Source organism: Brachyistius frenatus, unplaced genomic scaffold (genome assembly GCF_029030835.1).
Source record: "Brachyistius frenatus isolate BFR_SWC_R1_liver_20210118 unplaced genomic scaffold, ASM2903083v1 Contig_275, whole genome shotgun sequence".
In the NCBI taxonomy this organism is placed as follows: Eukaryota; Metazoa; Chordata; class Actinopteri; family Embiotocidae; genus Brachyistius; species Brachyistius frenatus.
In genome coordinates this window covers 160,263-186,033 of record NW_027210874.1, presented here as the reverse complement: position 1 = coordinate 186,033, position 25,771 = coordinate 160,263, and the positions used below count along the sequence as shown (strand labels likewise).

At 39.7% G+C, this 25,771-nt stretch overlaps 1 protein-coding gene across 8 annotated transcripts in view; it reads left to right on the top strand.

Annotated features, from left to right (window-relative positions):
* The window catches only part of ablim2 (actin binding LIM protein family, member 2), a 105,815-nt gene that overhangs the window by 24,080 nt on the left and 55,964 nt on the right, over nucleotides 1-25,771 (top strand). For all 8 annotated transcript variants that reach the window (XM_069721873.1, XM_069721868.1, XM_069721865.1 and 5 more), the window contains exon 2: nucleotides 11,892-12,065. In XM_069721873.1, coding sequence (XP_069577974.1) covers nucleotides 11,892-12,065 — 174 coding nt within the window. The remainder of the gene's footprint in view (nucleotides 1-11,891; nucleotides 12,066-25,771) is intronic.

Genomic DNA, 25,771 nt, shown 5'->3' with positions numbered 1-25,771 from the left:
AAAAAAAAAAACTCAATCTGAAATTGCACATTACAGAGGATAACACAGAAGCACCTTTGGCCGTCTATTACAAGCTTGTTTAGTTTGAGCTATTTTCAACCAGACGTGAATAAAAAGTGTACTTTGAAGTAATGTCATTGTATTTTATAATTATATTTATATTTTGGGGGATGTTTAAATCTAGCAGAAAACTAACTAGTAGCTATAGCTGTCAAATAAACTAGACTAGGCTGTGGTATGCGAGTACTTACTTTCCACTACTGACCCCAACCCATCTGGCTATAAAACCTCAGTCTGGGTCTGGTTGTTGTTTCCAAATGAGAGCAGGGAAGTGTGTGCGCCCCACAATCACAACGTGACAAAGCTCGTTAAGTTTGGTGGTGATGATATACAGGACACACACACACACACACACACACACACACACACACACACACACACACACACACACACACACACACACACACACACACACACACACACACACACACACACGTGCTTCTGCACACAAACATACATACTGTCTAATGACTTCCAGGAGAGAAACATGTGTTATAAGCTGTAGCATATTGAAGTATTTTGTCTTCTACTTAAATGAAAGTTGTACATTATGTTCTGCACGTACACATGCATGCTCACACACTTCCAGGTATGTAGGCTCGATGCTGAGCAAATAAGCACACACCACTTCAGGCTAGTGTCTCAGTCCCAGCCAAGAACAGTGTATCCTGGGCGTGTGATGTAATGGCTGGCTGGTCATCAGCAGTCACAACGACGCCCGTCACTATTTCAGAGCTGCCAGTAAACAAACCATCTGTGTGTCCGTCTGTTTACTGGCACTGCATGTTGTCATTAAGAAGGAAAAGTAATTTATAAAGCTGGTGTTGCTCCATATTTTTGTCACTGTCATCACTGTCCCACGTAAAGACTTAAACCAATTATGTGTTTGTCTCTTCATGCTTTCTAACTGCCAAACTCTGTAATCTTCTTACTGACGATATTAATCAATGAAATGTCATTTAAAAAAAAAGCTTCAACATTTCCTAACATGGCACTGTAGTATTTAGTAAATACTACTAGTAGAAAATGGTACATTTGTTGGGGACAGTTTTTAGTGTGGATTAGGACACATTTCATGTGTGAGTGAGTATTTGGGGCAGCAGGACAGAGTGTGTGGGATATGGCTCCCTGATTGATGTGCTTTTAATCGTTTTATACAACGATGAAGCTCCAAAGCACAGATACACCCGGCTTTGGGTACACGTACAGGAATTTTGAGTGGGTTGTATCCATTGCTGATTTGGGTCTTGTGGGGTTTATTGACAATAAAAACATAAAGAATATCACTATCACCTTTTTTGCTTTGCTTTTAGGATCAGCTCCAAAGCAATCTATACAATTAAGTCTCAAAGAAGTGCTATTTTGATATCATCTGCTGCCATGGTTTGTAATTTCTTTTAAAACATGATATTGGGTGAGGATAACATGTGACGAAAGATCAATCAAAACCAGTTGGAAGTAAATTGATGAGGAGGACTGAAATGGAAATATGTATCGTTTTGATGCTATTTGTTTCATCCAGAGTTTTCTTTCTCATCTGAGGTCAATGGAACAACCCTGTAAACCCAACATGGACATATTCTCATCTTAAATTTTTATAGCAAATAGCATTAGCATTAGTTATTTTTGTTTACTTGACAAATTACTTCAATACGAGCTCTTCAGCAGCTAAATGCTGTGCTATGTTCACCAGCCAGTTGATACATTTTTATTTTTGCTGCTTAGCAAGTACAGTTGGTTTACCGTGTTTTTATTTATTTATTCTTTCATGAAAACAGCTGTCTGCTGTGACAGTCTCCAGGTTGATGAGAGTGATGAGATTAAGCAAAACAGTAAAACTCTGAGCCATGAAACCAAAACAATAAGCTGACGGGTACTTAAACACTGCAGGACTGTCGGTACCTTTGCCGCTATGAGCAACCTCTTTCACATTGCTCAGATATTTGACCCAGTATTATTATAAAGATAAAATTTAGTGCAGCGTTAAAAATTACAGTTCCTCAGTCATGAACTACGGCCTTAATGTGGCATTAATTTACTTCTAACTCTAAGTAGCAGGTGAATTATGTAACAATCAGTAATTGGGGTCACTCTGTGTTCACTTACTGATTGTATAAAGTACCTTTGTGCGCTTCCAGGTGGAATGGTTCCTGTGGATGTTGATAATGGGCTGTGTGTAAATCCAACTACAGCTGTACTGCCCCCTCTCCCTTAGGTGAGAAAGCTGCTTGGCATATGCCCGTGTTTTTGCACCAGCTCTGCTCAAACCGCTGACAAAATGCTTTCTACAGAGGGCCTCTATTCATGAGTCATGCCGTTTCTCTCTGGGTTGAAATAGATGGCCCGCAAAACAAATGCAGCTCCAATTGCTTGCCATCTATTTACTCCCAACTCTTTCAGCCCTGCCTACACTGCCCTTTGTGTTCCTCCCGAATCAACTCTTCTAATCATGAACAGTTATTATAGCATCGTTCACGCTCATTTTCAGTGTAAACACACTGACTATGCAAATGCACTGTGACATGTTTAGCTGTTCATTCAGTTTCAGCAGCCTAACAGTAAAGCCTGCTATTATCAGCCTTTTTCCCTCTGTAGTAGTTGGATGTAAATCATGAGGTGTGAAATCGGAACGTAACTTTAACAAATTACATATTTGGTTGAATATTTGTTGGTTCCAATGAGAAAAGCTTTTCAAATGCAATCCTGTTGATTCAGAGCACCATTACGGAGAAAGTATTGGTAGTCACATCTGTGATTGAACATTTCAGTCATTCTGGAACATATCTGCAAGGAATTACTGCCATTCAGTCAGAGGAGCATTAGGGTTCATCTCAGAGGTGTTTGAGATCAGGACTATGTGAAACTGGGACCAACTGACCATCTCTCGATGGAGCTGATTTTGTGCTCCAGGGCAAAGTTATGTTAAAAGAGCAGAATGACTTCTTCAAAGTGTTGCCATATAAAGCTGCAAGCACACTAGTGCATGAAATGTCACTTTGGCAATGTTCAGACTGCCAGCACAATTCAGATTGTATCTGGATTGATTTGTGAAATTCTGAAGAGCAAAAAAAAACTCATGAAATGCCACATTGTGAACAGTGAGATGTGTTTCCAATCCGATTTCTACAGATGCGTCTCAGTCCGGATGCTCTGCTGGCCCGGGTCGGATTTCTTGCGTTAACGCGACACACGGTGACAATTTTTTTTTCGGAGAAACGGAGTGCCAGAATCTTTGCTACTGCTAGCAGAGTGCTTAGAGAAAGTGTTGATTTTTGGTGCTGTGGAGGGCAACGATAACAACACTCCACTGACAGAGGCCCAAATAAACCGTCTGCTGACACTTCTGTGCCGGCAGCTTCCGTGTTGGAATGCCGCATCATCAGCGTAGCTGCGCTTATGTCGTTATCACAGCAACCCATGCAGATTAGGTTTGTAATGTCTAAACACACAATCCGATCGGCTCACTTGCAAATAAGAGTGCAGACAGTGTCGTAAAGATCTGATATGAGAAAACAAATTGGAGTTTGAACATACGTTCTGCTGCAGCACTGACATTTCACAAAATCCAAGCTTTTGTCTTCAGAATTAAAGTACAGATAGTATGTGGACGGTATGCTGTTGGATCCTATTTAGAGTGTCCACATGCTGATTCAATTTCTTAACTAGTTAATTTAAAGAGAGCAATAATATCGTAACTTGTTTGGACCTCGGAGTGTGTTAGCCTCAGGCAAATACATGGACGTGTTCCAGTGGAGCCAGCTGCAGCAACACGTGGGATCATATTTGTAGGCTGTGTGTCATCCACGTGGAGCAACTATTCACCAAGTCATCTGTCACAGGAATGGCAGGAATCATATGTTTTCACACAAAGGCCATATTCATTAGAGAGCACATGAGATACATTTTTTTTTGTTTCACTTTTGGCTTCTATTTACATTTATGACATCTTTAAAAATCTTCTGCTGGCTATTCTTACTTTTATTATAAATAGTATTACTAGCATATGTAGTGGGCTTTTGCTTCCCTCACCTTTGTTTATATGATGTGCCCTTATCTCTATGAGGACTGAGCCAGCAAGGCAGCCCTGGTGTCACCTGCCAGAGAGGTTGAAGGTCAGCTTTCTGTCGTGTTTGACCTGAGAGTCAGCAATCAAATGCTGTACAGGTCACGTTACAGGGGTGACCACACAGGTGGATTTAAGGAGAGCAGGAAAAAAAACGTACTCACATAGCCAAGTCTAAATGTTATGGTCTTATAAGCAAGGTTCATCTTTAGTTCCTTCTCCATGTTTTACCACAGGGATCGTATTCTGTGAACTTGGCCTATAGGCTGCGTTCATGTCTTTTTCTTGGCTTCTAACGAGGGTGACATAATGGTGTGAGTTTTCTGTTCGACCGACGGACAGGAAACTCCTAAACAATGAAGTAATGGCAAGGTAAGGCCAAGTGTCAGCAAGCCCTTAAAACCTCTTCACATGTTGATAATCATATTATCTACATGCAGGACCTCAAGAGGATGTGAGTACAGCCAATACGGCTGTTTGAGCTCTTACATTTTGGTTAATAGGTCTTTAAAATCCTGCACACTCTCAGTGTGTTGTGTTCCTGGGCTAGAATCTTACATGTATGCAGGTAGCAGTGCACATTTTTTGGAGTTGCCACATTGGTTATAAACTTAAAGAACCTTGAAGAAATTCTGGTAGGGAGATATTCATGCTAACGTAATTCGTACACTAGAATAAGCAACCCAGTAGCTATCATAATTATTATTCTACAACCACAGAAAGTAAATGATCTGCACACACATTCACACACCAAGGTGCTTGCATGCCATCGCGGGGTGTCTTGCCCAAGGACACTTCGGCATGCGGACAGGAAGACCCCAGGATAAAATTGACAACCTGTCATATGACCGATCCTCTTTACAATCCGAGGCACCGCTCCTGCTGCGTGTGCAAAAATTGCCCATGGGATCACTGGAGTACTTAAAAATTGTGAAATTGTGTTGATATTATAGTTAGAAGGAAAATGTTCACTGACCACAGATTTTGACAATTTTGTTCCTTCAAAAATATGTGATCGTGCAGTGCAATATCCTATTGTTGTGACTACAGGAATATCAAACTTCTTTATGGCTATCTTTAGCTTCTCACAGAGAGACATGTGCTTTGTAAATCAACCATCCACCCCAAGCACCTCCATGACAACTCCAAAGCAGTTCAGAAAAGAGGCGCTTCATTAACGAAATCCAGCCAATGATTATGTTTTGCCTTAATGTAGTTGGGAAAACAATTTAGTTATGTAAAAATACAATTTCTAGGAGACAGGGTAGCCTAGAGTATAATAGCATTTCTGGAAGTCACATTTGAACTCCCTCAGTATTTTTTTTTTTTTTTTTTTACAATTTAAACACGTATAATAAAAAACACATTAAAATGATTTCTTCTGTGTTGCAGTCAGAAACCCCTTTAGAGAGGTTCTATATGTAAACTGGTCAACACTTAAATTATTTGACAATATATTAAATATTCTTTTTATATTGTTAGAACATGGCTACAAGTGGCCTTGATATGACATGATATGCATGTAGAACTTCTAACCAATGAACTCATGAATAACCTGTTAACTACCATTGTTTGATGGCATTGCCATGAAAGTGTTTCCCTATAAGAGAGTGCTAGCCCCCAAGGTCAAAAGCTTGGCCAGCACAAACTGCTCTTGCTGTGGTGATATGAGCATTTTGATCCCCTGCGCACCCCTGCAGCCTCTGCAGATGGTTCACACCAGGAATGCTGCAGAGCACCATGGGATCCCCGTGGGTTGAGGGAACTCTATTTTTAGGAGGTGCCGGAGCATGGCATTGGCTACTTGTAAAGGCAGTAGATATATAGCAGCTTGTTGCAAGAGATTTCATACATTTTGTTTTACTACTGTTTTAATTTTAGGAGGTTTCCCAATTTCAATCCGAAGAAAAGATCAATTCTGTTAAAGTGTTTTCAATTTGCACCTCCCAATAAAAGTGACAAATGACTGAAATATTGTATGGGTTTTGCATTGCAGAAAGTTACCATAAGGTCATGTGTAGCTACATGCCTATGTTTGGGCAGTTGTATGGTATACGTGTGCAGGTGGTAAGCTGCCAACCTCCATCAATGGTCAGTGTGTGTTCCCAGAGGCTCTGCAGTGGTGTGACTCTATGTGGGACAGACATGTAGTGTTGCATTGCTCAGATAGCTGCCTGCTTGGCTGTGACCTTTGGGACAACGACATCAGTAGTGGCCGTCCGCCAGAACACACACCAGAAAGGCTGATTGATGATATGGACAACTGGGCCCCCCGAGAAGACGGGGCGCTGGCAGGAGGATGGGAGGGGGGGGGACTGTCAATGCTGCTACACTCAGAGCACAGTCACTCTCTGTCCTCCTTAGTATAAAGGAAACTCATTTTCTTACATCATCCCATTGTCTAAATGAATTATTTCCACTCCTTACTTCTGCTCTCCTTAACCTTAGACCTCCCGACTAATAGTTGCCTGCAGGACCTGAAATAATGCCATACTTTTGGTGACTTCAAACTATGTATCACCAGGTGATTGAAATGCATTGCGGGTGAGAAATTCTTATACTTATTCCACTGAAGACGTATCCATCACGTCGCATGCCTGATTTGGTCATGTTTCCTTGATTTCTGCACTTCTGTCGCAGGCAAACGTTGTTACGCGGTTTCTTTTTCGTCCATTTTGTGTTTATTGTTGTCATTTCCTACTTCGCGCTGCAGCCTACAGACAAAGTTAGTACAGCCTGCTGTGTTTTAGTCATTAAAAACATGAATCCTCCTATTTATTGTGTAACTATTTCACATACTGTATCTGTAGCAGGAGGAGAATGCATTTCTTGTCCAAATTGAGAGTGCGGGGGTCGATGATGATGATGCAGTAAAGTTTTTTATGACCGGTAGTTTGCACATGGTTTTTTTTTTTTTTTTTTTTCAGTTTTATTTTGTTTTCTCGACAAACTTCCTGCCCGGCCGATCTGCTTTAATCTAGATTGCAGCGGTCTCTGAGCGCTTCCGTCTGAAATAGACTTGCTGCCTATCTTTAGCAGAGCAGCACCACGAGGCGCTTCTGGAACACTGGTGAGACGGACCGTGGTGCTGCCGGTGGGATATGAAATTAAGCACTGAATTTAATAACGGCGATTCAGTCACGGAATGCATCAGACACGGAACCAGTGGAAAATACCCTTTATTCAGCAGGGAAATGGTGATAATGGTACCGTCTTCTCCTAGTTGGCCTACTTTCAGGAAAAAGGTGCAATATATACTTATGGCAAAATATTAATTCTTACCCTAATTACATTTTGAAATCTTTGAAACAATATGATAGAAATACTGCACTGCTAAGAACCCTAACAACATCACAGTGGTTTTAACATGAATTTTGCAGAACACTCATTCATTTTGTCAGCTTACTGTATCAACAGCAAACTACTCAATACTCTCCAATGACAGATAATCGGACCCCTATCAAAGACCACTGCAACCATCTTGGTTACTGGCAGCCTTAATGTCTGGAACAACTTGCTGGATCCTACATCTGGCCCAAAACATCATCTCCTGTCTCCTCCTCATCTCCGCCCTCCTCTTCTATTTGCTGGTTGAAGAGGAAGTAGCGACACTGGATCCCCCCCCAACAGGTGCAAGGGTTCAGCAATGCATGTCAGGTCAGATCAGAGGGCAGAACTCTTCTAGCTTCCCTGTGACTACCATCCCTGCTGCCTACCCTCCTCCCAACCCTTTCTGGCTTTTGGACCATTGTCTTTTACAGATGGTTACAATCATCTTGGCCTTTTTACGAGAACACAAAACTTTCCCCTATTAAATTCTTGTCTTTATTGGTTGGCGTGCCCACATGTTCGGTCAACACGGGTAGCTTCAATGAAGCTCCACCTCCTACTGACAATAGAATCTAGACAAGATTGTCCAAAATACATATTCTCGTCTTGATTCAATTTAATAGTCAGCATGTTTTCAAGTCACAGAACGGATTGGAATCTGGGCATGGATGGACCGAATGAAAGCAGCTCCTTGGTTTTTAGCATCATCCAAAGAAAACTCCATGAACAGTTTCCTTTTTCTGTATTTTGATTATATTCGCTGACCTCAAGAAAGTCTAGTATCACCCAGGTAGATTTTTTGTCTTTCTATTAGACCAGAAATCTGCAACTGGCATTATACTTTTCAAAAACTCTAGCATAAGGCGTAACTCTAAAAAGAAAAATGGCGGGTTATCTTCTGAAGAGACCTAAGGAGGTTTGGGGAGCTGTGTTTGTCTTGGACACACAGCAAAAACACACTCCAAATATGAAAAATGACTTTGTCCCTTGTAAAAGTTGCTGAAGAATGTGTTGCTATAAATCTGTAGTGGCTGTTTTTACTCTCCTGTCAAGTATCTCCTTGCAAAGCAGGTTGCGAATGGGCGAATAGCTTTTTGCATGTACAGAGGAACACGAGTTACTGTACAGACTGGGACTATTTCTCTGCAAACAACAGACAAACACAGTTTCTGTATGCTGCTTCCTGCAGTCTTATTGTCACAGTGAAGGTTGTTAAAGCTCATTCATGGTTTCCATGTCTGCAAGGATCCACATGTGTGTAGTGTAAATTGTCTACTAAGGACGTCAAATTTTGTAACCACGCAGACTGTCAAACGATTGCAAACGATTCAACTGTACAAGTGCCAGGAAAATAAAATGGATGGTTTTTTTTAGGTGAGGATGTGCGAGGAGATTCTTTGTTGCACACCTTTATAATTCATCATGAAAAGGGTACAAAGACACATAGATAGACACATAGATTAAAGCCCTGGCTAAACCACCCTCTTTGAATTTGCCACCATCACTTTCACAGCCGTAGGCCCCCAAGTTCACCATTGTGAAATGATAAATGTGCATGAGCCAATAGGACAAATGGAGTAGGTCTGTTTGTAATTGTGATAGTGTTGGTAAGTAGGTACTGCCAGACCTTTGAGGTGCTTTGATTTGTATTGTTTCCTTTGATGGCGCCCAAACACAGCGGGATATTCCAAATTCTCCAGAAATCCTGTGCCATGTCCGCCCACTGTGAGTGCGATGGGAAAGCAACAAACTCTGGCTCGTGTCTACTTTGCAGACTGAGACATACAATTTTAGTAAGAATGGAATTGCGTGAACATTCGCATTCAAACAGTACACACGGACATGATTGAGTTCCTACAATTTTACGCATCAGTCTAATATGTCTACCCAAGCCAGAGTTGTTGGCGTTAAGGCTTCATAACTTTGAACTGAGACTTAAACTGAAACCCTTTCTTGCACATAGTTGCTGTACAGAAATACTGGGCGGATGGATAAACTTGCTTTAAATTCCTGTTCGATTGCTCGTCATACAAACTAGATATTGTAAATGATTTTATGCATATTTGATAACTTTGGACAGGGCTATGCATGTAGTTTCCACCAGCCTGCAATCCTTATGCTAAGCTGGCCTAACCATGTTCTGACTTCAGCTTTACTTAAGACACTTGAGACTGATATCAATCTTCTAATCTCAGTCCTGGATGTAATTTCCCAAAATGTTGACAATTTCCAAATAAAATAACCTTTAGGAAGTGACTCGCTTTGATTCAATTAGTAAAAACTTTTGTTTTAACGTTATAGGGAGAAATGTGTTGGGATTACTACTAGCTTTAACTTAATCTAAGTCAAAATATTGTGCCAATAAACACCCAATGAAGTGAGCAAACCAGAAGGATAATGTCCACCAGAAACAAGTTCTTGGTTCGGTTCCAAAACTCAGCCCAACGCTATTATCCCTACACTTCTCTCTCTGTTGCTTTCCTTCAATCAATTCATTTGATGAACTCCCCTTTGCAAGCCCAATTATTGGTAACCATGGAGGCCTGATGAAACCGGTCTGACAACACAAATGTTTCCTGAGAACACAAAGGACCTTTTATTCAGCTGATGCTCCAGTCAGTACTGAAAGGCAGATCAGTTTGTGAGCTCCTTCTGCTCAGATTATGATGAAAGGGGAAAAGAGCGACTTGTACTGATGATACTGTTGGGATGGAGATGTCCTACTCTCTGTCTGCCTTTTTGTGATGTCACAGATGCCTTCGAGGATGTTGTTCTGCTCAGTTTGATGTTTTTAATTGCTGGTGTTGAAATTTTTTCTTGGCACACTCTCTGCTTCCTGTGTGGAATAAAGGACGGTAACTGCTTGGAAAGTTGTTTGTGTTCATCAGCAACTGTGTTAATGCCGACTTTCTACTGCGTGTCTGAGCGAGACATGTTTCGTCACACTCACCTCCCTTATGGGGACATATACTGGACCATGTAAATCATTCCGTTTTAGAGTTAAGACTGGGTTTAGGAAGCAGATTTAGGCTAACACACGTTTGAATCGAAACACCTGAAACAGATTTTGAGTTTCTATAACGATATAACTTGGAATAAAGGAGCAATTTCCTCTGGAGATCCACAGTATTATTACAGGGAGGTTTTAGTTTTGCAGTATAAATGCAATAATATTTGCAATAGTGGTACTCCTGCAGTCATGTGACCTTATCTAATCACTTAAATTGACAAAGAATTGCAGATCGATAGAAAGCCAAATAATAACAGTGCAATGTGTTTTAGTCAGAACCAGTAAGAACTCTAAATACTAAGTTCAGCCTTTCCTGAACCAAAAAAAATCAATGCAAAAACCAAGAAAAAAAAGACACACACGCACTTGTATAGGCTAACAATGAGGTTATAGTTAGGCTTGTAGTTGTTTAAAGCAGTAAAGTGGTTTAAAGGGACAATGGTACACATGTTGAACCCAAGACATGGGTCCAACCTGGGTCTGCTGGAAAAAAAATTCACGTGACACGAGTAAAAGTGAACGTTTTTTGTACTTTGAGGAATGAATGGCAGGTAAAGTCCACACTGTGGCGATGCTGCAGGCGATCATCTAGAAGTTTTTTTTGGCAGTTTATTTGTGGAAGGTATTCACATCATACATGTGCACTTTACAACACAAACCATCAGACTTTGTACTGGTAACATGCTCTGAAGACCGCTTTCATGTAAAAACTGAACCTTGTCAGACTCACGTTCAACCCTGGTCATGAGGAGGGTTGTGAAGGAGGGTCGTCTGGGGCTCAAACCACACAAATAGACCCCCAACATGTATTTAAACCATTTCAATATTTGGTGTAAATGGATGAAAACTTGATGTCTCAGTAAATAATGAAAAGAAAGGTGTTTGAGTGTATGTGTGCGCGCACGCGTGTGTGTGTGTGTGTGTGTGTGTGTGTGTGTGTGTGTGTGTGTGTGTGTGTGTGTGTGTGTGTGTGTGTGTGTGTGTGTGTGTGTGTGAGCCAAAAAACAAAGAGAAAGAAAGACAATTTATATTTTTAAAACCTCGTCTGATGTGACATGTTCGTGATGTTTTTGATATTTATCGATCAAAGAAGTGTTTTAGGACTTTAGTGAAATATGACATCATAAAAAAAAAGTTAGATTTATTTGTTTATTCAAGTAAAAGAATGGTGCATGAAGTTTGAAGAACCAAATGGGGACAAATGTACAGCGTATGAGTAAAGGGGTCACTGAGTTAAAGCAGGTATTTTTGGATTAAAGCCATATTTTTTTTAATCATTTTATATATTTTCAAGCTAAACATGTGCAAATTCTTCACGATATATGTCATTTAACGGTCAGTTCTGTCAACACAGAGTACTTACTGCCTTATATGTATTAGATTAAGATCTAAATCAGCCTTGTCCCTGTCCCTGTCTGTCTCCTGCAGTGTTTCAGCAGCAGGCTGTCCACAGCCCTGTCCAGCAGCAGAAGCAGAAACAGAAGCAGAGTGGAGGAGGAGGAGGAGGGCCGATCCCCTGTCAGAACTGTGGGAAGCCCTGCAAAGGGGAGGCACTCCGAGTTCAGAACAAACACTTCCACATCAAGTGTTTCGCCTGCAAAGGTATGGAAGAGCCAAGTCTCACCTCTCCCGTGTGCTCTCACCCCAAAACCACAAACCACACACTAAACTGTGTATGTTAGGCTGGCAGTATATATATATATATATATATATATATATATATATATATATATATATATATATATATATATATATATATATATATATATATATATATATACTTCATAAAGGACATTGTTAAAGAGCTTTTTGTTTCAACAGAATCTATTATATGCAACCTGACAAATAAAAGACACAAATTTGTATGGCAAAGACAACCTTGAGAGTATTTTTATGAGAATAAATACTGTAAAGCTTATAGGATAATACTCAAACCAGGAAAACATATTTCCTAATATGGTAGAAATAAAGAAGACAAGCAAAATTTATGGAAATGTCATACAAATACTTGTTATGCTTGCAATTAATTGTTATGAATGAGCCAAAAACAATCTCTAAATGTAGGAAATGACTTAAAGTGTAATTGGCCTTGTGTCTTCAAATTACATGTAACACATATTGTACATACTAGTCAATAATCGGATAATGTCTAGGTGAAACATTCTATGAATTATTTGTTTTTGGATGGTGAAGGCTCTCTAAATATTGGTGTATTGTCATTCTAATTACATAATCTATATTTTCATCTTCACGTTTTTGCATTTGTAAAATTGATTAGCCATTATCATTGTTGGCCCTCAAATTCCATTTAATACTTTAAATAGTTTAATAGTTTAAATTCTGTAAGGATTTTAACCATGACTAAACACAAACAAGAATCTGCTAACACACCTTTGCGCCAATCCATTATTGTGTGTAAAATCATTTGTAACCGCAATCACCAGTGCAGGCAGCACTTATCCTGGAGTGAGTTTTTTTTTTTTTATAATATTCATTCTTTAAAATCAAATTGTGACACATGCAGATCCTGTCTTATGTTTTGGCTCCATTCACTCACAAACTTTATGACGCTAATAGGCTAATCAGAGTTTAATGGGGTGTTGCGATGGTAACTTGTGTGCAGAAGAACATGAATCAGTCTCTCTTTGCTGTCTAACTCGCTCGTGTCGTAGACGTAGGCTATCTGCTGGAGAGTAAACCCGGTGCAGGGGTTTTTCCTGGGCCCATGCCCTCCCATTTCCAAGCATGCCTTCTTCCTTTATAACTTTTAAAATTAAAGCAATCAAGTTCAATAGATGTTAGTGATTGGTACACATTATATTTATTTTTGACAAAATATGCAGTTTTGGAACATTTCAAAAAAAGACTAATTCAGATAGCCTACATTGCATGAGCTGTTACTCAAAACCATAATTATACAAGGTGAAAATGTGAAATGAATACCTGTGAGACTATTTGACAAATACCATGTCAAATGCAAGTAGCATATAAGATGCTACGGTTTTAACCTGCACATACACAAGCTCAAGTTGCATTTGAGAAGAGATACGTTGTATAAGTGATAGTATAGCAGCATTGAGAGAACCACAGAGTAAGTAGCTATATTAACATAAAATATCTACCTAGCAGAGGGGAAATCTTGCGCACACATTGAATTAAAATCCTGCTGGCAACACTGATTACAATGTTATTAATAGTTGAGCAATAAGTTGAAATTCACTCCAAACTCAGTGCTGATGTGTTGGTCATATCTGCAGTTAAAGACTGGGAGAGGGTGTGTGTATTGTGATTACGGATAGGGGTGGGGGGTTGTTCTATGTATATATATCTGGTGGATGGCTGCAAGTGTCAGAAATGTGAGCATGTTGTGTGTGTGTGTGTGTGTGTGTGTGTGTGTGTGTGTGTGTGTGTGTGTGTGTGTGTGTGTGTGTGTGTGTGTGTGTGTGTGTGTGTGTGTGTGTGTGTGTGTGTGTGTGTGCTGTGCTTACGGGTGGGTGTGGGTCTCATGTTTTTGGGGTTGGTTTTATTTGCATGTGACTGGAGTGTGTGTTTGCACCCCTCCCAGCTCTGGCTCTCAGCACGAGCCTTGTGTCAGACCGCTGTTATTGTCAACACACTCCCTGGTTGCTAGGCGACCACCAGGGTCAGTATCAGCAGCTTCCTACAGTTTATCACCTTCAATCTTTCTTTGACCAGCAGACTCCCTGTCTGTACATTTACACCACACCACACCACACCACACCACACCACACCACCTCCTCCTACTCCTCCTATTTCTTCAACATCATGAACAAGGGATGAGGCAGCAGTGTGTGTGCATTTCCATGATGCATTAATGATGAGATAAGTCATATGCAATTAGTGATCCTCTTATTTAAGCATGACCTTAACGAATTATTCCACTTCATCACAATTTGGACTTTATTTTTTTTTATAGATTTGGCCTTTTTTTTCCTTCTCCATGATAATAACACTCATGAAGTTCACTGCTGGGAGAAAGTGAAGTACAAATTAGTGAACACAGCTCTGTTACCTGTTTTATGGATTTTTAATCAGCCAAACATGATCTTGGGAAGAAAGTAATGTGATTGGTTGGCTGAGAATGGTGTGGAATCATAGATTGGTCGAGGCTTCTTCTTCTTACTTATAAAAGCTTTTGATTTGCCATTTTGGTGGAGAGATGTCTTGAGCACAACTAACTACCACAAATCCAACTGCAGCACTACACCCTAATACATCCCATATAGCTAAATGTGATAGCCACTTTACAGCTACACATTTTATACACCAAAAAGCTGACAAAAAAACAGTGTATTGGTGTCTAATTGAAATGCCTAACAGTATATAAAATCATTGAAATTAGCTTCACCTCCACCAGCTGCAAAATAAACTGCTGCTTCAGTAACATTATTGATAATAATATGATGTACTCTCACACTATTTACATTTTGTAAATAAAACACCATGTACATTCTGTTAAAAATACATATACAAAAGTAAAACTTCAAGTGCATTTTTGTTTCAATATGGCAAACAAAAATGTTGTGGCAGAAGGTAATGCACATCACTACTTTGTATTTTCACATCTTCTAATATTTTAATTAATAAAAAAAAACAGTGCTTCCTTCTTTTAATTTGCAGCTGCTTAATAAAGAGACCCGATTAGTCAAAAATGAATTGAACCACAGTGTGTTGTTTTTGTGCAGCTATTAAGGAGTGAGACTCTCGTGTTCTAATTGAGCTGCGTTCGTTCTGTCGCGAAGAGCTTTTATGTTTGACTTAAAATAATGAGCAAATTGCACTGATTACACGCCTCGGATCACACTTACAAATCACACAGAAATTCATCAGAAGTTGATAGTTGAAACTCATTATTTCACAGTTAATGGTGGTCATGATTAAGGGACAAACAACCTGTGTTTGTTTATGGATGAAGTTATTTGGCTCCCTTTCAAAAGGGCTTAATGAGGATGCACGGACTGGTTCATTTAAAGTCGGGCATTCATGAGGTGTATTAATACCATGTAGCTACATCAGTCAGAGGACCTATGAAAGGGGACTGTTCACCCCACCCAAGTCCCACAGAAAAACTCCAGGCCATTCCTCCTATCTATAAATCCAGAGTCCATTAATTGAATTTCCAACTAATTTGGGTTATTAAATGTGCTGATTATCCCGGCAGTGTCAGGGTTTGGTGGGCTGTTTGCTATTAAAACTTCCAGCTGTGGACTGACAGGAATGTGAAACTCGGGGATGGAAATAAAATAAACCGTAGCAGGCCGAGTAGCGATTCGATTGCTGTATCTGCACTTCATAACTGAACATCAAAGAAAAGAGAAGACTTCTGACTCAGCGCTAGCAGCCAAGTTCAACAAAGAACAGTGCTCATTTAGATGTCAGATTTTTCTCTTTGCACGTTCTTCAAGATTAGAAAAAAAAAAAATCAGGTAAAATATCTTCCCTTTGATTTACAGACGATAAACACACAGTCCATCGAGGTCTGCTTTTCCTCTGACTAACTGCACTGTATTAAAGATATGAGGAACCTGGAAGAGTTTCCTGACCCCTGACTCTATCGCTGTATTAGCGCCAATTACAGCCAGCCTGGGTGTTAGCCAGGAGGGTGACAGTGCCAGGTCTGAAGTGAGGAAACATCAATGCTCAGCTATGTGCAATTAACACTGAGCATTAAGTTGATATGAGCTGATGCTAGCCTCTTTAGCATTGGCCTAACATCAAGGTTGCTCTGGGCTGCTAATAGTAAACATAGCCTGAGTGTTTTTAGCAACTTGTAAGTGCACTGTTTATCTGCACTGCTGGATTTACTTGCCCAAGGGACCCGGGGCAAATATGAAATGTGGGGCTCCAGTGACCCCTTGTTGTAAGACAAATTTATTAATGGTATTTTTTATTCTACAAGGCAGTAGACAACTCAGAGACATGATGAAATGATCATCTAGTAACAGTGGTGCATGTTAAGGTCTAGGATATACTTGTATTAGATGAGTCAGTCAATGGATGTGAGAGAATTGACCAAGTGTAAAGACTAAATCTGTGGAGGCCAAAGCACTGCGTCCGTGCATCTTCGAAACGGCAATGCTTGTCGGGTACTCCTGTAAGTAGTGACCGCAACCTACCTACAGTGCTCCAAGGATGGACAAACCATAAAGAATCAAAAGGATGTTGAGAGTTGATTAATTGAGGAGTACCCCAGGGTTCAGTCCTGGAACCTATCATATTCACTTTGAACATGCTCTTCCTCATTCGTAGGTTCCCGTTAATTTTTACACAGATGACTTTTGAATATTTAATGGGGAGGCTCTCAGCTACACTAAAGTGCTCCTATATACATGCTACAGAAAAAAACACAACTTCAATGTCATCGCACTTCACCACCGGCACTGGTCACTAATTGGTCAGCCCTTAAGAGTTGCTGAGCGAATTTTAATGCGAACAGACTGTCCAGACTATAATTAGTGGAAAACCAAAGCTGTGAGCAATAGTCTGGTGGAGCCAGGCAAGTCTTAGCTGTCCCTGTTGTCAGAATAATGACAAGTGGATGCTGTGCTACTGCTGATCAGGGCTTTTAGGCTGAAGAAGAACTTGCCTAAGAACATCAGAGTTGAGTCTGTTTCCTCTTTCTAATGCATTCTTAAGAAACACTATGCATTTCCTGGTTTTAACTGATGTTCCCGGTGGCCTCTATTGTCTTTCCCTGATTTTTCTGTTTCTGTTTCTGTTTACATGATTTTTTTTTTTTTTTTTATCTTATCTGTTTTTTTTTTGTTTTTTTTTCAATTTTATATCTTGCTGTGCTCCCGATGTACCTCATGGTTAAATCACTATAAATATATTTGTGAGTATGAAAAGTACCATACAAATAAGATTATTTGATGTGCCGCATCAAGTCTGATGTGCAGTGGCTTTAACTTGCAATTTATAAGACTTAAATGATCTGCTGCTAACATCTTAGTGCCACAGTAGCACAGAGCATCTTGGCAGTCTTATTGAGTCCAGGCTTTACTGGCATGTAATGGATCAACAGTTCCTTACATAGCCCTAAATTTAAGTCCTGAAGCAAGGTGCGCAAAACAGTTTTAAACAGTTTTTCTAAATTTTGTAAATTGTACATTAAAAAAAAAATTGTAATACTGGAACTAACTCATGCTCTCACGTCCCAACATATAAAGTCCCTACTGCAGCTTTTAGCTTGGGAGCATTCGATGAGCACTAATTGCTGTTTTCATGGTTGTTGCCGTCAACACTGGGCTGTGTGGTTGAGGAAGTGTGTTTTATTTAGGTACCAACTGTGGCTGTCTCTGTGTATCCTATTATGTCTGCTTCTCAGATGACTTTAAGCCGACACTGAGACACCATCAATAGCTGAGAGCTGCAGACAAAATGACCTGTCAAACAACTCAGGCGGACTTTTATCCCACGTGTGCGTTTGCTCTCATATAAGAGCCATCACATCGTTCAGGCAGCATGTGAACACAACGGAGAATACTCATATGTAAAAATATGCAGCCACACCCTAATGTAGGCAACATGTAGAGTGTAAGTGCTGGAATTTTTTTATTTCCAGAAAAACTCCATTATGTTTCCACATGTGCCGCTTCTTTGTCAGCAACGCACCGCATTCACAAGCATTCAAGAACACTCACTAATGCAGGAGTGGTATCTTTTTTTTTTTTTTTTTTATTGCACTCCACTTGCTGCTCCATAAAGCTAAAAACAGTTTAATTCATGAAGTGGGTGTAGTCTATTTCTCCCAATGCCACATGAGCATCATAAAAAATGAATAAAAACAATGACTTTTAAGCATCAGTTCATCGCTGCCTGGAGACAATGGATGTTTCCAAACTTTGTACCTTTGAGACATGATGTATCTTCATCTAAGTCCTTTTTAGCGGAGTCAATTACTTGCTTGTTTCAACCCTTCTATTATGTAACACAGGGTTTGTCAGCATATAGTACAATCTGACTGTCAACCCCGAAGTGTCAGACTCAACTTTGAAGCCAACATGGCTGAACATTCCAAGAAATGCTTGGAATAATGGTCCCATGGAAACTGAACAAACATCATCCACTGATTGAGACCATGTGACTGTGTGTGTGTGTGTGTGTGCGTGTGCGTGTGCGTGTGTGTCTTGAACTGAGATTGCTTCCAAGTTGAGGAGTGAACTGTCAAACTAAAAACTGTTGCTTTTGCTTACAGGAGTTTGTGTTTGAATAAATGCAGACAACAATAAACGGCAAAGTAAAATGTCACAATGATGTTTCCTGTGTGTTTTGTGAAATTACAGCTTGGACTTGGAAATATTTATGAATTGCATTGTTTTTTTTGAACATCTGTCAGAGTGTGTTTGTTTTTTGAAGGGAACAGATGCTGCTGGCCACATGTGGAGATCCTCATGGTTGCATCAGAGCTGTTATAATAGCAGATACTTGTGATGTTCTCAGCAGGGTGTTGGCTATTGGACTGTCTCTTTCTTGGAAGCCAGCTGAACAGAACCGAGCCAGGGGGGAGTGTGTGTTCGTCATTGGTACTGACCTCACAAACACATGTGTATGGGAGGGGAGGGAGGGGGGAATGGAGCATATACACTCACTTAAACGATATAGAAGGTCAACCTGATATATTGACTGTACTGTGCAGTCATTTAATTTACATACTTGTCAGATTTCTAACCATTTGCACCTTTAACACAGTTTAATTTGCTCTGTTTGTCTGGTTAAGGTTTTACAAATCAAAATCTAATCATAGACAACATGGATATTCTGATATCCAATTTTTAGTGGTAAACTGCATTCCTGGGAGAGATCCAACATTTAAAGGGGAAATGACTTTCGTATAACCTGGGTCAAATGATTTGGATTGGTATATATCATAAATGTACTTTGCTATCGTTACAACTAAAATTCCAATACAATGCTTATGTAAAATTTTGACTAAACGCTGTTACTTCTTTGAACTTCCCTATATTTATGAGGAAACTATTGTAATTTCTACTCCAACATAGAAATGACATTTGAGTTGTTATTACTCTTTAGAATAAGACTTTTTCAGATTAAGCTCGACCTTAACAATCAAATGTACACTTTGTTGTGTTAACATTTGAATATTAACAATCTAATAAAGTTATGTATAATGATATATGGTCCATATTTTACTGCATACCTCTCGCTGAAGTACAATTTAGATGGAGGACTTTTACTTCTAAAGGAATATTTTGGAACTGTGGTTTTGGTACTTTTACTCAATTAAGGGATCTGACCACAATATAAATATGTCTGAGGGCTCTCCTTGACATTTAATGATATTCTCCTTCTTGTTCTCGTTCCTCCTTCTTTAAGGGTAACGACTTTCAGGTGGACTGCCAAATAAAATGGTTAAATAATCTGGGTTGTGTGTTATCTCAAATCCAACTACAAGTGTGTTAGAACACCAGACAATAAACAGACCTCCCCTGCCTATTGTCTCATTACAGTCGATTCCTGCTCGCAGTTTAAGTCATTGCAGATATGGATGCATTTACCTTGAAGAATCAACCTTGGCTTTTTTTTTTTTTTTATTTCAAGTGCGGCCTCATTAGCCGACCAAATCAATGCCAACAGGCTAAAGAGAGTACAGTCAAGGTCGGGAAATGCACTAAGTGAAATATCAACGCCCAACATCGACCATCCCACCACACATACACATGCACACGGATGGTGAGTCATTGTAAAACATGAGTTGCAGTCAAGGTCACGCATTCATAGCAGAAATCCCATAGCACATGTATATTTAACTCTGCTCACGCACACAGTGAGTCATTGTGAAACATGAGGTAGTGTCAAGGTCACCCTCAACATCACAGCTCATATATTTTGACGCCATGTCATGTCAGTAAATAAGATCTCTGCAGCTGCAATGTGTTACAATGATACATTTTCTCAGTTTTTCTCGGTGACACACACACTGGACAGGCGTCCACAGAGGTGTTGGAGCTCGTTAATTCTCCACTCAGGGATGCTGAATTTGATTAGAATTATTTACATCTAAAACTTAACAAAGGAAGTTCTCAAATCTAAAATTGTGTCTAAATTCACACAGTTGTACACCAACTTCCTAAACTAACTGTCTAAAATTGGCAACATTTTGATTTGAAGCTGCATTAGTATTTTTTTTAATTTGTATTTATTTTCATTTCTGAAGTCAAAAATCACTGATTTGTTTTGAAGTTGTTTAGCTAACATGTGAGCCAACTCTAATTTACCCATTTAACACCCACAGAGCAACTTTAGGATTCACTCTGTTTTAGCTTTGTTTTGGTTTCAATGAACTTCTGATATCAGCAGCTTCTTCTGTCACAGCATATGCTCCACTGTGATCACCAGTTAGGTGCTAACTGTTTCAGTTAGCTTTATATTGCTGAATATGTGGCGAATCAATTACAGTAGTTCATCAGATCTTTTTGTGTTAAAATGGGTGCCTTCTGTGGCTAGAGATAAAGTCAAACCAAAACAATGGGCTGAAAGAGACTATGCTATATAGACTATAAAGAGAACCTGCAAAATTCTAGTGGATTTTTAACCACAAATGATGGGTATCATTTAGAAATGTTTGATACCAATACCAATGCTTTCACCTTGACACTTATCCCTGAACGATACTGTTTTTGAAAACAATTTTGTAAAATCTACTTTAACAAAAAAGAGAAAAGGTACACGTTTAAATTTTCATTCAGTTTGGTGGTTGGTTGTGTATTTTCTGTAGCTGCAATTTACACATGCTTCCGAAAACACCTCATACACAAACTATCAATTGGAGTTAGTAGTAGTAGTTTCAAATCAAATTAGTCGGTGCCATAAAAGTATCAAAGCTTGGTACCAAGACATACAAATGACCCTTTCACATATTCATATGAATAATTTGCAATATAAAAGTATTAATAATGCTGCTTTGAATATTGATTGTTTTAAATCAGAAACTAATCTTACAAAAAAAAAGAAAAAAAAATGAACAGAACTACAAATCTGAAAAGCCATTAGGTACCAGCTTTTTAAAGGACTTCATGCTTGAGCTACATACAGTATGAGTTTTTTTTTCTTCTTTTTTTTTTAAGCCCTAACCCCCAACACATGGTTTTAAGTAATTCTTACATCTTCTCCAGACCTTTGAATCTGCCACTATTTTTCTCTAGATCTTGTTTGTGGATGAATAAAACAGATGCACCATGTTTTATTTATAAGTTACAACAGAGGAAACTTGTTGCTCATTCATCCATTTAGGCATGTAACTTCCTGACTGATTCTACATGCTGAATTTGAGGAAAAGCAGAAAAGACCTGACAGTGAGATCCTCCACTGCGGAGGAAGCAGATTTAACAACACACTGAATCCCTCCGAGAGCCTCTGAGTACATTCACATTATGTAACTGACTTCACAGATAAGCCTTCAGAGATGGAAGTAATCAGTTTCCTGAAAGTAATCTGCCTTTCAGCCTTGGAAAATGTGGTAATCATGTTCATTATGCAGTTTAACCTTTATACTTCACACTAATGATCTGAGAACTAGTATCCATGTTACTTCTGTTATTGCCTTTAATTATGTAATTTAAAGTTGAGTTCAAGAGAAGCTTTTTTTTTTTTTAGATTTTCCAGATTTCTACATACTTGTGGGTTGTAGCGTGACAGAAAAAAAAAAAAATAAAAGCGTTACTAGCCTTGGAAAACCCAACGAGCACGCGGTCCTGTATTCATACACACATTCCCGAGCACCACAAAACCCAGAGTTCAAAAGGTCAAACCCTGCAGGCACTCACTGGAGTTTTAGCTCGCTGCAGGCATGTATTCCCGACACATTCTGTTCTCAGCTGAGTCTCAGGACAAAATGACTTATTAGCTGCATTATGATCTCATCCGGCCAGGCTCAAGTCCAGGGAGAACCAAAATACACACACACCCCCTATTGTCATGGACATGGAATGGTTTCAAAATGATGAAATCACTGCTTGAACATAATATTGAGTTCAGTTTTTAGTCGGCTTTAAGGCTGATTCTGATTCTCTTGTGTTTATATTGAATGGCTGATGCTGATGTCTGTAATTTAACAATTCTTTGCTCATTAAAAAGTGACATATTAAGTGTAACTCTGAGAATCTCATTCCAGTCAAAGTGGAAAAGCCTTTTATATGCTAAAACCCTCAAATATTCTCCTCATTGTTTTGTGCAATGACGCTGCAACTATTGTGCATATTGGGATTTTTCAAAAGAAGATTAAACAGCTCTTGGATATACTGTATTTGTGGAAGTCATATCTGAGCGCTAAGTTTTCATGGCACAAGTGTTCCCCATCCCCAGAAAAATATTACATTTCTCTTCATCACAATTTTACCCAAATAAGTCAACACGGGTGTTTTGACTTTAATTCCCTTGGGAGAAGCTGTAGTACATTACTATGAGACAGAATTACTTGCGTACTTTAACTTTTTTAATAACTATCAAAAATGTATTATTTTTCACAGTCTGTTTACTATCATTTCTGAAAGAGCATCTTTGAAAGTGAACTTCACTTTCTGATTGATTAAACCCAGTTTACTGACTTCCACATCCGACTGTGCTTCATTTCTTCAACCTCTCCCTTCCTTTTAACACGTCCCACGTGAACGAGGGATTACAGACCAATGGAGAGGAACGATGAAAGCTACGAGAAGGGGATGAGGCGAAGTCAGCCTTGACGATTTCCATTAGCAAGGAGGGACAAGGCTGAAAGAAAATCTTCAGTCTTCCTCTCTTTATGTAACACACTCGGGCAAAAACTTTGGTCGGCATTAGAGGCAAGTTTCTCAGTGAGCCATGCTGCTGTACTGCAGATGAAACAACATGAAATGGTTTGGTTTTCAATCACTTCTAGAAGGGTGCAATGGTTTACGTTTGCTCTTTAAATGATGGATGGGCACCAACTTAAACTCATATGGGCCCAGCTGCTGAGCCTCTTAAGCAAATAAGTTATAATGCAGTCAGCGGAGAAGCCTAAGTGCCAACTGGAAGTGCAGGTATGAACATACAGGGCTTAAAAAAGGAACTGATTGGAAACAGCACTCAGGACTGAGTGAGGATTTCTGTCTCCATATCTCTTCCAGCACGTGGCAGAGCTGTTTTTAATTCTTTTGGCCCAGTACGTGTCAGATCTCGAGTCTTCAAGTTTTCAGAGCTGTCTGAAGAGATTCTTCAGAGGTTTACCTGAACAGGCAAAGGACAGGTCTAAATCTCAATTCGGGAAGTGCACAAATTAAACCTTAAATCAAGTCTCGTGTCATTTAGGACAAGTCCAAGTCAAATCAGTCAAGGGAAATCAAACCCTTCAAGACAAGTCTCAAGTGAAATTCCATGTGTGACAAATGTCGAAAGCCTGTCAGAAAATCTTTGTCTTTTAAAACAGCTTCAAATTAAGTTTGGATTGACTTGAGACAAGATGCAAGGGAAATCTCAAGTCATTAGACCAAAGTTCAGATTAAGTATTGAGTTAGTCACTGCAAGTCTCAAGTCAATATCCTTTCAGTAATTACAGACAAGTTTCAAGTCATTCAAGAGAATCATGTCACTGGCAAAGTTATTTTTTATTGTTTTAGGATTTTACCGTCAAAACATGGTACTTTGCTGAGTCTCACAGCAGTCTGTCCAAGTCAAGTTTCCAATCCTTATCTTTGTGAGTTTGACTTAAGCTCCCCAGTCCCAAACGTATGCTTCTGCCAAGTAGGGAACTTCAATTACATTATTGTAGTTCAACCACAGTGTCGGGCAAAAGGGCTCAATGTAGTGTCAGACTTTGCCTCTTCATGGCTATTTAGCTTAGCATCATTGCACTTTTAGAAACGTTGTTTAAACAACTTTTCTTTGGTGGATCCTCTGTGGAAAGTTACGATGTCTTAAAGAGTTCTTTAAAACTCAAAACCCTTCATGACCCCATAATTACTTTTATGTCAGAGCGTTATATAAGACAGCCGTTGAGGCGTTCTCTTCTTTTTCTTTGTATCTCATCTTTCCCAACATCCTTCCCACCATCCATCCATCCATCCATACATCCATCCATCCATCCATCCATCAATCCACTCAGCTTTCCCATCTGCTGGTGTTTACTCCATCAGCCCTGAACATGATCTCATTCTGGACAGTTTGCCAGACATCTGAACCGGATGTAAGAGAGCCGGTAGCAGCCGCTGGAAAGTATGTCCTCCACTTCCTGAGGAAAACATTCCTGCTCGTATTGTTGTGGTTGTTTTATTAGCATACCGTGACCCCTGCTAGGGCTTGATAAAATAGTGAAATTGTGCAAAAGTTGTCCAACAAGTTCATAGTTTACACGGGGTGAAATTTGGAAGGAGTGTCGGACTGGTACCCGACGAGCAGGAACATATGAAATGTTGTTGTTTCACTTTAGTGTATGGGACAAAGGAAAGACATCACAGGCATTGTAAACCCGTCTTTTTTGACAACAGTGTATGTCAGACACTTTTAAATTCTCCTAATCCTCGTAGGCACATGCTTAATCCCACATGCATTTAGAAGTTGTGCAACATCACGGCAGAATTAGAGAAAATCTATCTCTAAATCTGTCGTCTAAATAAGAACATCGACAGCGAGTGTAACCAGTCGAGGTTTGTGATGGTTGTTACATTGTTAATGTTCAATTCTAATTGGGTAAAAGAAGAATAAATCTGATATCGGTGTTTACTGTCACTGAACCTGGTGTGATTAGATTAAAAAGGTACCGATTGCAGCCCATGAGGTGGACGGGTCTGTAACTGGTGTCTGTGCACAGACACTTGGGCTGTTATTGTGGTGCCGGTAAGAAATGTGTGTTTATTGGTCTGAGCCTGCTGCCAGTGAAGCGGACATCAGCTCACGCTGAGGCCTTAATGAGAGCTGGGATACCCACCAGCACCGACGGCATGCACGTTTTCTACATGTGCCTGGTCATTTCTTTTCACACACCTGCAAAAGTATGTGCGTGTCCTGTAAAGCATTCAGTGTGTGTGTGTGTGTGTGTGTGTGTGTGCGTGTGTGTGTGTGTGTGATACCTCATACCTTCACATATCCCTGCCAGGTTGAAAAAGGATGTTTAAGTGTGTGTTAAAAGTTCACTGAGCAGCGCCGGGCACGACACCAAGCAGCGCAAACATCTCTCGTTTATCTTTCCTGCTGTTCTTTCCAGAAGTAAAGAAAGACAGGAGGGGTTCTGTTTTTGCTAAAGGAGTGGAAAAATAAAGCGAGGTTTCCCCCTCAGGGCGTGGTGGCTCCGTGATGTCATGCAGTTGCTATGG